Raw genomic sequence first — 14,502 nt, 5'->3', positions numbered from 1 at the left:
TGAGCTTCGAGGGGATAGTGTTGATATCCAATCTTCGGGAACGAGCTAGGCGAATAATGAGAGTTGAAGGGGGAAGGGGCTATGATAATTCGAGATTTCTTGGGAGCTGGACCGCAGATCGCAGGACAGTTATTGTCTGCCGCATATTAATTCGTTTTCCACTTGTCGCTCATTGAGATGGGCTTAATTGTTCAATTAGATTACGCAAGATCGCTACTATAATGGAATCATACATTTGTCCCGAAAAATGAGCAGCATTAGCATGAATGTGATGAAATGAAGACTCAAGTGATATTGATCTTACATGGAACTGGATTCTGAATTATATCATGACTGATGTACAATTCCTTGAAATCATCGTTCTACTAGCTGAGCTGATCTCAGCCATAATAATCCATCTTATTTACACATTCAACAATCTTGCAAATGCTAATTTGCGCCCCTATGCTATCTTAACACCTCTTAAGTTCGCCTCGTTCATGCATATAAAAATAGGTACGTCTCCCCGAGCAGATTCAAATCGTAGCCCTGGTGGCTTCATAGGCAAATTGGGTAGATAAGTAGACAGATAAAACACCTATCTACAAAATCAACAAATCACCATTACTCCCAACCCCCTGCGCCGGCTGAAATACCTGCTGTGGCGCATACTGATTAACCACATACGATGCCTCGGTCCCACCACCACCAAACGACGAATCACCCGCCTCGTGAATACCCATAGCAGCCATCTGCTGGCTCCCTATACCAGCGAAATACGCATCGGCATCGCTAACCGCGTTCGTCATACCCTGTTGTCCCTGCGCCTGCGCTTGTGCTTGCGCTTGCGCTGATGCTTGAGATTGCCCGTTTTCAGCGTTGGGATTTAGGGTTACGGGTTGTCCGTCCATGCCGAATTGGCTAAGACTCTTTTGCGACTCGAAGGCGGGGAGGTTGGCGGAGGATGGGAGAGCGTGTTTTTGTAAAGCCTGAGAATCGGGTAGGCGGCGGGGGCGCGCGCTGCGGAAGACAGTTTGGACGGGTTTGAGGTAGATTGTGGAGAGGGTGCCGACGTTGAGACACATCTCTTCTAGGGTCAAGGGGTCAAGTTTTTCGGATTCGGCTGTGATGGGGGGTTTCTCGCCCATGACCATCTGTTTAGCTACGTTCATATCAGTACTAAGCAGTCGCCAGTACATGTATGCGCGATCTCGTAAGTCTGGGTTATCCGTCTCTTCTGTGGCCCATTTAAGAACCTTGGGAACGAGGTCTTGGCCTTTTGTGGGGCGTTGTATGAAGAGCTTGACTGTGGCTGTTAACAGCGCTAGCTGTACTTCTACGGGCTCCTCTGCAAATGAGTATAGGAAATCCTCAAGCAAGACATCGCTGTTCTCAATGCGCGCGGCATACTGTCCGATAACCCAGACCATTGCGGCCTTTGCCTCTGGCTCGTCAAGTGAGTCGAGATGCTCACACAACGTGCCGATAATAGATTCATACTGGTTCGGATACTTTCGGAAGATATTGCGAATGACAACTGTAGCCTCCTGTACAATATACGGGACTTTAGTTGCGACCAATTCCAACAGCAGATTTATGCACCGCCTCGCAGCTGGCTCAATCTTAATGGCCAGCTTACCTATGGCGCGCACTGCTTTGCGAACGAAATGTACATCGACTTCCGTCGCGTACTCTCTAAGTTCCGTCAATACTTCGTCGATGTTCTTCTCGTTGGCGAGCATAAAAATCAATTCAAGCTTCGTAACCTTGACATAGATTGGGTCGTTGTATTTGCAGAAGAAAACGCGGATATCGTTGCGTAGGACGTCGGGCCTCCTCTGAAGGATGAGTAACGCATTTCGTAGAGCAAGGTATTGCACCTCCGGACCCTTCGCTAATAGCGTCACAAGAGGCGGAGATAACTTTCGGCATAACGCCGAAACCTGTTTCTCATCCGCAATATAGTTCATCAAATACAAAATGACTCGGATGCACGTCAACACTACCGCGGAGTTCGAGTGTGATAGTCGTGGCGCAATACGCTCGGCTAGCAACGTGGCTTCTCCCGATTCTTGTGGCACATAAGACATTAATGCTTCAAGGATATAAGTCTGGCCCCATCTGTTTCCAAGTCAGCTATGGTGCAGGTAATCATTAGCCGAGGTAGCACAAACTCTGAGCAGTCCGGTAGAATGGCTACCATCTTGGATGCATTGCTGTAATCGATAGTGAGCTTGATCGAGTCGCTGCGCTCCCAAATATCCATCAATCCAGCCAATGCGCTGGCCACGACTGTGGGGTTGTCATCTCTTAGAAGCTGATTCAGCCTATCTATCAGATCCGATTGTTCAACCATATGTTTATCATGATCGTATAGCTTCGCGACACAGAAAGCGGCCGTTTTTCGTACGTAGGGGTCGACATCTCGAAGTAATCGTTTTACAAGAGGTACCGTAGCTTCGACGAATTCTTTAACGTGGACGTATGACATGGTTCGTAGAGATAGAGCTCTGACTAGCGGATTCGGATCGCCCATATCCTATATACGTGTTAACGCGCTGGTACGGGGGTCCATGACTTCTGTAATGCCTACATCTTGTAGGAATGGGATTGCTTTTACCGCAATCTCAGGGCGCATCCTCGCGTAGTTAACTAGAAACAAGAAACACCTATATCGTCCCTGTTAGTATGTTGCTTTGGATGCTGAAGTCGGGATGTCACCGTAGACATACATCTTCTTGATTTCTAAACTCTGAATATGCATGCAGCCTATTATATCGGGAAAGAGGGAGACCATTTCGTTATTGCTCATGGTCATGTTGGCGACAATCTTCTTAAGAGCGATCTTCTTCTGCGTGAAGTTCTTATCCTTCTTTCCACCGCTGTTCAGCTCGAGTCGCAGTTCGGCGACTTTGCCCTGTAAAGTCAACGGTCGTAAGCCAAAGTCCGGAGGAGGTAGATATGTTATAAATGTGGCCATTATGCGCGACGGGGGAAATGTGTAGGTTCATAATGTGTTTTGCTGGTCCCAAAGGGACTTTGGGCTGGAGGGCGACTCGAGACGTTTGTCTTCCTCAGATGATCGTCAAGAGGGAGGGCGCTTCGGATAACTAGGACAAACTGATATGGAATATATTGTTTCTCCTAATTTATCAAATTGGAGGTGAGAGCATCAAAATAGGTCAGGAGGAATGGGGGTAACATGCGATAGGCAGAACAGTGGGATCAAAATATATTAGGAAAAGAAATAATAAGAATATGCTTACTCGAGCGAATAGCTTCGAGTCGCCTCCGCCTTGTGCGCTCGCCATGTTGGTAAGTTTATTGTCGGCTTCTACACTGCTTGTCGGAATTTCCTCTTTGGTGCTTGCTTCTCGAGGTACTGGCTGGTTGGCGGATGTGGGAGATCAAGCTCTGTCGATATACTGAATAGCGCCTGGGAAAAAGCAGCAACAGCAGGGTATAGGGGAGGTAAAGAATGTAACCGTCCAATCGCAAGGGTCGAACACAGGCGGAAGACAGCAGTCGGGTATTGGACGGACGGGTGATGGAGGTGCGGTTCGTACGCCGGGTCTTGGCCCTTAGGTTTTTCGTGGAATCGGCGTTGATTAAATTAAGTTGGGTTCATCGGCATTCTAAGGAAGAAAGAAGAAGTCTAAGAGACTCATTCGGCGACATTATCGAAAATTATGATATTGTAGTGAATTATGAAGGAAGATATTTGGCCCCTCTATAACATTTAATAATTGAAGACAAGAAATTAGAAATTGGGAATAGAAAACCCCTGAAGGTTGGAAAGTTGGGGCTTCCGTCACGCTTGCAGGGGTAATTATTTGGGCTAACACGGACCATGTGGAACCTCTCCATCGCTAAGGTTCACTGGTAACGAAGCTTAACGAAGCTTAGTCATCCAACCCATTACGACAGCTATTATGGGTCATCAACTGTAAATCTCCAGCTGGAACCTAGAACTGAAACTCACATCGCAACTTCATCAAAAAACACAAGCTACATTTACACAGCTTAACAAGATACCATACCCAGTTAATATTCTTAGCCGATAACAACATACCGTCGAGATATTTCCAATAATTAGCCCAAATGTCTTCGAGCAATCCTCCCGTTCCTAAATGGGTTGCTGACCTACAATCCCCGCCACCGTCCAAGTCGAAAAACAACAGCATTCCCGACCCGCCCGGCTACCCGTCGCAATCAACCGCGTTATCTAAGGTATTATGTTCGAATCAAAGCAGTCTCTTAATATGCTAAAGATATAAATAGAAACAAGCCTCCAAAGAGCCGAAAGCCCAACCCCGAAAACAACCGACCCCTGAAGAGATGGACACATTGAAGCTAAAGAAGGCGTGGGAAGTGGCGCTCGCCCCCGTTAAGAACTTACCGATGACCGCGATCATGATGTACATGTCGGGCAACTCGCTACAGATATTCAGCATCATGATGGTCTTCATGGCTTTCAAGAATCCTATCATGGGCATCATCGCAACGAATCAGGCATTTGAGAGGTTTGAGAGTGAGAGCAACAAGGCTAAGATAATACAAGCGAAGCTAGCCTACATTGCTATGCAGATGGTGGCTTTGGCTGTTGGAATATGGAAGATTAATGCAATGGGGTTGTTACCGTAAGTTTCGTTATATTTATTTGACTAGAATCGAAATTTGCTAACGCGTCCCTAGAACCACGAGATCAGACTGGCTGGCTTGGGAAGCTCAACGTGAACCGCTAGAACTTGCGGTTCCTGCATTATAACTTTAGAAATCTTGATCAATTCAGACATTCGTCAGACATAACCCTTTTTTTCCCTCGATTATTTCTTCAAGATGTATCTGCGCCCTGATTTCCTTTGTTTCCTCCAGACCCCGATGTGGCCGCCGTTGGGCTCGCGGGTGCCGGTGGTGCTGGTGGTGCTGATGGATTGACGCCAGTAGTCTTTAACGAGTCAGGTTGAGTTGTGGCCGTAACAGAACTGACGTTCTGCCATGGGTCATCTTTTATCGACTGGGAAGTGAAACGCGCCATGGCACTCCCGTCGTGAGGCTTGTCTTCCGATGAGGGATCGTCTTTCTTATCACTAGCAGAGGTGGTCGCCCATGGTCGGGGCACGATCACCTGACTAGTATCACCGCTCCCTGGGTTTAGGAGCTGGGCTGCTGCGGGTGGATCGTTCGTAGCAGACGTTGGTTGACTTACGTCTGAGCTGACCGAGGTTTGCTTGGTGTCCTACTGATGGCGTGAGCCATTGGTTACCGGAAATATGTATGTTTATACCACCTACCTTTGAAGTCATTGCGTTGTGACTAATCGATGAATAGTTCGGGTGTCCAATGAGATTCCGATTGCGAGAGTGGTGTACACTGCTTCTTGTGTAGGCCGCTTTATTTTATTATGGTTGAAAGCATGCGCAAAGTGCGCCTATAGTGGCACGTATATCAGAACCAGTTTGATTCTTGTCTCATCGAAATAGCATGTTTGAATAGGCTTGCTCAGGGCCCTTAAATATTATTTCTACACTTCTCATTTCGGCAACAGCATTAGATATCACCTGCGACATATTCTAAGCAAAGCTGACCCCGCTCCGAGAATCACATACAGACACATTGTCGATCCCTCTCATTTTGTTTGGTATGGTTTCCGGCTTTTCGAAATCATCGTCTGCTAAATCGTCATCAGAGCATAACGCGAACCCCCACGGGGGCTTGCTTTAGTAGCACATTACACAACATACTAAGGAGAGACTATCCGCATCATTTCGACCTGAAGGCCGAAATAGGTAACGATTTGTGCCACAAAGTTATGCGGAAGCATCTTATTGACTCCGCGAACGAGATGGATGCGTGTCACTTGTCTTTGCGATACTTCAGGTATGTCAAGAAAGGAGCCGACACGTAGAGCAACCAAATGAAGACACCTTAATCTGACAGCTATGACCTGCCATAGGTCTCGGTACCACATTGTCGGATCGTTTCTGCCATTCGTTGTCAACGTTGCAGTACACTTAGCTTTAAACCCAATCCCGGTTTCTTAGACTAGGTAAGTGGTCTGGGAGTCTGGGGAAACGGTCCAATGACCAATGTGCTACATGCTACGCATGAAGAATCGCGGAATTAAAATAACTAGCGGTCTATTATTGACGAATTATAGGTAAGACTAAGGAGCGGAGCATTCGGGATATGCCTTCAAGGTGAGCTAAGTATTTACTTGTCACCCCTTATCCGATGACTCGGGGGTGATATATACATACTACTACCTGACATACCACCTTGAAGCGGGGTTGCGTACTTTCCTATCTTGCGCCACTTACGGAGTTTTTCTTCGGACCGCCAGGGTGCTTTCCGTTGAATAAAAGAGTCAATACCGCCGTTTTTGTTTCGGATATCGTCTATACGCTACAGCTCTGTTACTGGTAGGTGTCTTCTAAAAGCTCCAAGGTATCATTCGTGGGCTGACGCAGTAGCATCTATTTTTGACCTTCCTAATATCGAATCGCTGCACCTTTGTTTCTCCGAGACGATGCTTGGTTCGTTTAGTATATGGTGCTTACATCGGACGCGTGGTTTGAAATTAATTTCTTACATCATACTCTTATTAACCTACCACAGCTGCATTGCATTATTTAACTCCCGATTTCCATCGATTTCCTTTATAGACTTCGATGTTCACACCGCTCTAATGGCCGGCAATTGGGTGGAATCTAGAACGTCCACATAGTCCTCGGAGATTTATTATATGGGGTATATATCTTACCTGCCTAGGTAGGTTGTCCTTGTTCTCCACGTCATTTCATGCATTATGGGTGGTTGTGTGAATATAATGCGGCTCTGCTGCTCCTACAGAGTAGGGCTGATTCCCCCACGGGCTCTTCTGCTCGTTCAAAATTTGTCAGCCACCGGTATCACAGTGATTTCCTTTCTTGTACAATGCTTAATGCTTCTCCGATAGAACAGTCTGGCCTTGGAAAGCTTGTTGTCGTACAGGCACCCCATGTGACCAGAATAAGGGGATAATCTCATGCTTCTGCAGTAGGAGGGCGGGATATTGCAGACTGGGCGTCGAACCCTCGGATACTCCGACTCGACCGCTTTTTCGCTCTTCCTTCGTCGGCGACCTGCCGATGATACGAAGTCTATTGCTACCTTGATTATCATGATTATCAACATCAGTGGCTGTTCTCATACGCCCCCGCCGAGATTTGCACCTCCGGTTAGCCTCAAGGTGGCTATATATTTCGGGCGTTATTGACTTGCCGGAGCTCGTGGAGGTGTACATTGGGTTCTGATGCATTGGATTTTCCTGCACCTATCCGTTCTGCGATCCACCGCTTCTTACCGGTGAACTAGCGCGTTCGCATTTTATTTCCAACCAAGAACCTTAGTTGACCGACTATAGACCTTGTCAACTCGACCAACATTCAATAATATTCTCAAAACTCCAATGGACTTCAAAGATTGACGGTATGCCTCAGGTCAATCCTTACCTCAAAGGTGAGGTGCTATGCAGCACCGTCGGATCCGTTCCTAGCTTCCATCGTCCAGGACAATGTGATATGAAGGTGGTATTCCGACGTATTCTATCCTACGACAAGAGAAATTACCGGGGAAAATGTTTGCTTACGGCAGATCACATTTCTGAAGCCCGGTAATCACGCTGTGACTGGCTTGAAGAACCTAGGTATCGAGGTAGACATATTACGCATCGGAACATCATCAAATATCTGAAACATAATCGATGTGGCAGCTATCGCCTTAAATTGCCTTAAGTTGTGAAGCTTCATGCAAAACTCGCGTAAAATTGTATCACAAAGGAGAACAAACATGTGGTCTAAATAAGTGCCGTTCTATGGCTAAGACATGATGCGAACTCATTGTGCAAACAACGGGTTTCGTCCCTCAATCCCGTCAAGCGAATCGGAAAGATGGCATTCTTGTGTAAGCCGAACTCGTTATGCCGAACGTTAGAAAACAAGTGTCGTACGAGAGTGACACATTCTATTTAAAACCGCTAGCCATCGAGATCTATGTCAAGATCTTAGGCCATTTGCTGAGGATATTCAAATCTCATAGTGTTGCTCCCTAGATATGAAAATCAATCTCTGAAGATTCAAATTTCATTGTTCGAGATAAAGGAATTGAAGAATAAGATGGCACTTAAATTAATCTAAACACTTTATCTCAGTTATTTCTTTCACATGCAGGCAGCTCTAATTAAGATTTGGGCCCTAAAAATGAGGCTATGATGTAATTGTGTAACTCTAATTGGTGTCATGCCCCATGAGGTCACTCAGCTGGCTTATCGATAAAGGACTTAGTGGCTATGGTTGTACGACCGACTCCACTTAAGCATACGGCCTCGTTGCAAACGGTCGAAACTCTAAACTTTCCGGAGATTCAACGTCCTTCGGGGCTTTTCTCTATTAATAACATAAATTTCCGATTTACGAGTTCTCATATTCCCGAGTAACTCCTAGGAATTAGGCGTCTCGTTCCATGTGAGAGTATGCGTCTCTGGGTCGCATTCGTCGGTTCCAATGGCCGACGCGACTGATCAGGACAGTACCAAGGCCAGCAATGGCCAGCCTTCTCATCCACCAAGCCAAACCTCTCACGATGCGAACCGTGAGATTCCCGACGATGAGCCCCAGGCGAAACCTCTAGAGCCTGCATACCCTCTGCTTCAAAATAACGCCAGCAGCGAGACTTTACTACAGACAGTGCAAGCGCAGAAACGAACGGTCGAGGATGACAACGAGGAAGAGCCGGCTGTTGCTAGACCTTTTGTTCGAACGAGTAGTCCCGACATATCTTCGAGAGTACCAACCCCGCCCGAAGAGGAGCGAGCACCGATCCGGTCAGCCTACAAGATGCATAAGTTTACCTTATATGAGACGGCGAGTCGATATTACATTGTAGGAGGGGACGTCACCGAGAAGCGCTATCGCATCCTGAAGATCGATCGTAACACCCACGACTCCGACTTGAGTATAACAGATGACAAGATTATCTACAGCCAGAAGGAGATGAATTCGTTGTTGAATACTATTGATGATGGAAATAAAGGCACTGGTGGAATCAAGCAAAGATGTACAACCTGGGGAATTTTAGGCTTCATAAAATTCACCGGGCCATACTATATGCTGTTGATCACTAAGAAGAGCACGGTCGCTATGATTGGAGGGCACTACATCTACCAGGTCGATGGAACCGAGCTCATTCCTCTGACTCCGGCAAAGTTTAAGACAGATGCTCGTCATGTTGAAGAGCAACGCTTCTTGAACATCCTCAAAAACCTCGATTTGACGAGATCTTTCTATTATAGTTACTCCTATGATATTACAAGGACATTGCAACATAATATCACTAGAGAGAGAATGGCTTTGCTGCATGGAATGCCGGGTACGACATATGATGATTATAATTCTATGTTTATCTGGAACAGCCATCTTTTACGACCCGCCGAGGATGCGATTCATGACCCATTTGATTGGTGCCGCCCGATAATACATGGTTACATCGATCAGGCTGCCATATCGGTATATGGTAGAACGGCGCATATAACTATAATTGCTCGACGATCTCGCTATTTTGCAGGTGCTAGATTCTTGAAACGTGGCGCAAACGACCTCGGTTATGTTGCAAACGATGTGGAAACAGAACAGATTGTCTCCGAAGCTGTCACGACTTCGTTCCATTCGCCTGGTCCTAAGCTGTTTGCTAACCCTCAATTCACTTCCTACGTTCAACATCGAGGAAGTATACCTCTTCATTGGACGCAAGATAATATGGGCGTTACACCAAAGCCACCGATCGAGTTGAATCTCATCGATCCGTTTTACACAGCAGCGGCATTGCACTTCGACAATTTGTTCGAACGTTATGGGTCCCCAGTGTATGCGCTAAATCTCATAAAAGCTAGGGAGAGAACTCCGCGAGAGTCCAAACTGCTTGATGAGTATACAAACGCCATCAATTACCTCAATCAGTTTCTGCCCGAGGGCCATAAGATCATCCATAAAGCTTGGGATATGAGTAGGGCTGCGAAGAGCAAGGATCAAGATGTCATTGGTACGCTTGAGAATATTGCCGAAACCGTTGTCACAACAACTGGAATTTTCCATAATGGCGATGGCGATATCACTCAAGCCAGGGTTCAGAACGGCGTTGCGAGAACAAATTGCATCGACTGCTTAGATCGTACGAATGCCGCCCAATTCGTCATCGGAAAGCGAGCGCTTGGGCACCAACTGCATGCTCTAGGTATTCTTGAAGATACGATTATCGATTATGATACCGACGCCGTTAATCTTTTTACACATATGTATCATGATCACGGTGACACGATCGCTGTCCAATATGGCGGTTCTCAGCTGGTGAATACTATGGAGACCTACCGCAAGATCAACCAATGGACGAGCCATTCCCGCGATATGATAGAAAGCTTCAAGCGCTATTACAACAATTCTTTCTTGGATAGCCAAAGACAAGAAGCTTATAACCTCTTCCTCGGCAATTACATCTTTGCTCAGGGGCAACCAATGCTTTGGGATCTTGCTACGGATTACTATCTTCATCACGCAGATCCGCGAACGTGGTCGCAGAAAGAAAAGCATAATTACATCCATTGGTACACACCGGCGTATCTCGAGAAGAGGACCATCCCCGCTTTTGTACCACCGAGGGGAGAGATGGGTACCAAACCAGTTTCATTCTTTGACGACTATTGGCTCGAATACTATCGACCATCTACATTGTCTTCATTCCCGAAAATGTTCCCCTACAAGATGAACTCAACTATCAAGTACATCCCTTTCAAATCGACCCAGGAGGGTAAATATGATTTAAGTCCCTTCCGAGTCCGCACCGAGGGTGATGCAGAGACGCACGAGAAGAAGAAATCCACGGCAAAGAAGGGAGTTACCATCGTAGATCCCCAAGAAGCTCCTAAACCGCTGCCGGACGATGATTCCGAATCTGCAATGACAGAGAAGACTAGCGGAAGGGGTATATCAATTCACCGCTGGCTACAACCGATGCAACCAGATAAGGGTCCTACGATTCCACATAGTATTATGAAGGAATCCGTAGAGAACCCCGAACATCTCAAGCAGAAGCAGACACTCCAAGAGAAAACCAAGGCCGCGCAGAGGACATTTGCGAATATTGTTCAAGAATCACTCAATCCCTCAGTCAACGCACAAGATACGGAGGATTATTCCCGATATATCAGTCACGCGCAAAGTCTACCCCTCGTCGTATCTAACGAAGCGCCGCCCGATGTCGATTCTTCCGAGTACCAAGAGTATCTGAACGGCAGCTGGCAGACGGAGGGTTTGGATCCTAATGGAACCGAAGAAGACTTCGAGGTGTACACCGATTTGCTCCGGATTGGTGAGAATCCGTTGACGGTGACGGATGAGGATCTGCCTAAGAAGCGATATAAGGCGTATCGGAAGTGGTTGAGGGGTAAATCCCTCTTCAAGCAGCAGCCGCTCGACTAGGATTCGGCGGCGCGGACTCCGACGTCTGATGTCTTTGAGGATCTGGGATCCCCTTAATGGATTCTTGTTTTGAGCATGAATTGGAAGAATGAGGTTGCTTCAAGATGCTTTGATGTCTCCGAAGAGCTCGTTTAGTTGTGGCTCCTTTTCGATCAGGGGACTGACGCGTTTGCTTAAGTTTTCCTTGGCGGTTGTCTTCATGACTGCGGAGAGCATTTGACCTGTCTTAATTAGTTCTGCTTTTAAGTTGGTCGCAGTGGAGATTTCGCTCGAAAATGATTCTTCGTTATTAACGTTGAGCCAGCAGAGCATAAGGATCTTGCATATCTCATTGCAATGGTGCGGGATTCTCGGCCAGCACGTGCGCAAAATGGTTTGCAGCAATTGAGTAGCCGAGACGAGGGTCGGTGGATGCTTGGTCCCGAAAGGGTCCGTCATGATCTCTGAGATCATAGGGATGAAATCCTGTTTGTTGCGTTACTTGAAATTAGTAATTGTTTTAATGGAGCAGGAGTTCTAGTACGGTTAAGCAAGTAGCCGTGCTAAGGCTAGACGCATAGAGGGGTAAATGGAAAGGACAGGGCGGAAATCGTGTGTACCTTGAGATATTTTACTGCTATTATACCCATTCCATTCACAATGCAGACGAGTGTTTCGCAGAATAGACCGACGAGTCGGATGTGCTCTTTCGCATGGTGATACCCGACCATGACACCTTCTCGGACAATCTTGTCTATTAGCTTTCGTTGATCTTCGGTGATTTGTTGTGGCTGTTTTGCTTCTAGATCTGAGCTAGGGTAGTTGAGGCCAGCCATCTCGATTAACACGGGATATGCGGCGCTGAGGATTTGCAGTGACTCGTCCTCGGGTGTTAAGGTAGGTAGGTGTAGAACGGCAGGGAAGACGGCTTGCTCGAAGACGTCGGCGAGTCCCGTATTGCGCATTAAACCCGGAGGACAGCGTGCCCAGAAGGTGCGTAAAATGGCCAGAGCCCGAATTTTGATGGTAACCGTAGACTCATCGAGGAGTGCTAGGAGTACGGGTGTGAAGAGCGGCCAGTGGGATTGGAGGAGGGTGGTCTGGCACAGATTAGTAAGGATGTGTAAGAAAATGCGATGTTAGTATGGGACTCACATCTGAATACTGCACTGCCCACGCGAATACCGCGATCGCATACCGATGGGCATATTTCCAGGGCTTAGTCTCGGGAGTTTCACGGTCGGCGTTGTCGTAGCGCGATTGTTCGACGTACTCCGCTTTGCGCCCAGATGCTGTTATGGCCGCTGGCCGGGATTTGGAGAATAGCGGTCGGAGAAACTTTGTTAGAATTTCATCACCGATAAGTGACTTTTTCTGGGCGTCATCAAGTTGTTGCAGTTGCGCCTCGAGGAGCTTTCTGGCTGCATCGGATGATGTTGACCAGGGGTCTGCGGAATCCGTGAATGCGGCCAAGCGGAGTAGCGTAGAGGGCTGGAAACGCAGTGGTGCTTGTAAAGGTAGATTGGCGAGCTTATTAAGTATTTTTATACCAGAATTCGCCTTGCGACGAAGTGCCGCATAGTTCGTCGTATCTGCAGCTAGTTTATTAGCAGTTGACTTGTGATTAATCCAGTGATTGAAAGGAGGTGCCGCACCTTCATCTGGCGAGGCACCTGAGCAAATGGGCAGCATTAGAGAGCTGACTTGGTCCGTGATCTCGAGGAAAACGCTGGATAGTTCATCCCCAGTGTCGATTGCTCCATCCCTGATGTCCTCGCTGATCTTCGTAGTGATGATGGATGTGGTCCAGAGCACAGCAACATGATCCTGCACAAGCTCATTAGTTTACGATGCTTAATGCGAAATCCTTCACAGATCACAAATTAATGCATACAGGTTCATCTCTATCTTCCGATAAAAAGATGTTCAGATCTTGTGCCGTAACCTTTTCAGGTATTACTAGAACGGAGGTTAGCTATAATCGATCTAATGAATTATGAATGAAGCTCACGTCGTTTGACTAGATCTAGAAGAGCCGATTCTGATGCCTGATCAGATCCATATCGCCCGTAGGCGTCGAGAAGTTCCTTGAACATAATTCTCGACCTTTCCCAGAGATGCCTTGGTAATTCTTGAGATATTTCGGCAGATATATCTAGGACTCAATAAAAAGACTCATGCTTAAATGAAAGTTGAAAGTTTGAACGGCCGAGACTTATTAGAGCCGGTCCGGGGCCGCCCGTTCGCGACTGGAGCACATGACTCAGCAAGCAGCAACCAATCACGTGATGACGAATTATACCCCTTTTCCGCCCCTTTTCATCTATTATCACAAGAAAAAAAAGGCATTGAATGGATAATTAGCATCCCGATAAACCTAGAGCTTGCTTTGGGAGGGCGAGGAATCTCCGGTCGCTTTGTCATTTTGCACAATATGATTTGAGCCGGAGTTTTACGGTGAGATTCAAGCGTTTGTATGTCTCGGATAGGTACTTATGCAGCCACACATGCACAAGCAGTCAAATCATTACTTCGCAATGACAGCTTGCCACCAAAAGAAAAAATATCTAGGTAGGTATCTAGATATTCATGATATATATGTTGTCTGACCCCACCCAATTGCAAGGCGTTCTGAAATCCAATGCCCCGCCATCAACTCCCACTAACACTTTCATAAGAGTCTCAATCGGCCTTCATCTACTTACTTATTCTATAGGTAACTTCTCTTACCTTATGTCTATAGGGTAGTCAAAAAATACTAGATTCTATCTGTTTAACACGATTAGTTGAGGTAGGTTTTAGTATGAACGATTAATTTCGGGGGACCAAGGATTCTGACGGATACCGTCGGCCCACGGCCGCCGTTATGTATATCTTCCTGGCAGTACACAGTGAGCACCGAATCGGACACCGTCAAGCATTTTCTTCTCCTAATATGTAGGTGATCTCGGGAAGCTTACTGCTTCCACGACAGCAGACCTGTGGCTGTTTTATTATCATTATGCCAATCCCGCCAACCCGGAATCCCGAGGAA

General features: G+C 46.8%; 4 protein-coding genes across 4 annotated transcripts; 2 read left to right on the top strand and 2 right to left on the bottom strand.

Moving 5' to 3' along the window:
• Window positions 1-216: 216 nt before the first annotated feature.
• Window positions 217-3,810, bottom strand: F4822DRAFT_421219 (Adaptor protein complex beta subunit). Its single transcript, XM_051459773.1, has 5 exons — window positions 3,246-3,810; window positions 2,712-2,896; window positions 2,573-2,648; window positions 2,154-2,518; window positions 217-2,100 (listed from the first exon to the last, which is right to left on the bottom strand). Exons 1-5 carry the CDS (start codon window positions 3,288-3,290, stop codon window positions 582-584), a joined length of 2,190 nt encoding a protein of 729 aa, XP_051309400.1. The 5' UTR covers window positions 3,291-3,810; the 3' UTR covers window positions 217-581.
• Window positions 3,811-4,080: 270 nt separating this feature from the next.
• Window positions 4,081-4,747, top strand: F4822DRAFT_434740 (uncharacterized protein; the record flags this gene model as incomplete). Its single annotated transcript, XM_051462062.1, has 3 exons — window positions 4,081-4,209; window positions 4,261-4,619; window positions 4,675-4,747. The coding sequence occupies 3 exons, from the start codon at window positions 4,081-4,083 to the stop codon at window positions 4,745-4,747; spliced, it is 561 nt and encodes a 186-aa protein (XP_051309399.1).
• A 3,609-nt stretch (window positions 4,748-8,356) lies between these two features.
• Window positions 8,357-11,763, top strand: F4822DRAFT_83079 (SacI homology domain-containing protein). Its single transcript, XM_051464045.1, has one exon. The coding sequence runs from the start codon at window positions 8,523-8,525 to the stop codon at window positions 11,487-11,489; it is 2,967 nt and encodes a 988-aa protein (XP_051309398.1). The 5' UTR covers window positions 8,357-8,522; the 3' UTR covers window positions 11,490-11,763.
• F4822DRAFT_83069 (uncharacterized protein) lies at window positions 11,539-13,994 on the bottom strand. Its single transcript, XM_051464044.1, has 6 exons — window positions 13,480-13,994; window positions 13,363-13,427; window positions 13,124-13,295; window positions 12,624-13,060; window positions 12,089-12,568; window positions 11,539-11,954 (listed from the first exon to the last, which is right to left on the bottom strand). Exons 1-6 carry the CDS (start codon window positions 13,562-13,564, stop codon window positions 11,589-11,591), a joined length of 1,605 nt encoding a protein of 534 aa, XP_051309397.1. The 5' UTR covers window positions 13,565-13,994; the 3' UTR covers window positions 11,539-11,588.
• Window positions 13,995-14,502: the final 508 nt, after the last annotated feature.

This window comes from Hypoxylon trugodes (genome assembly GCF_022578975.1).
Source record: "Hypoxylon trugodes strain CBS 135444 unplaced genomic scaffold F4822scaffold_11, whole genome shotgun sequence".
Lineage (NCBI taxonomy): Eukaryota > Fungi > Ascomycota > Sordariomycetes > Xylariales > Hypoxylaceae > Hypoxylon > Hypoxylon trugodes.
Note: the sequence above shows the minus strand (reverse complement) of the source record. Positions and strands in the feature narration are given on the sequence as shown.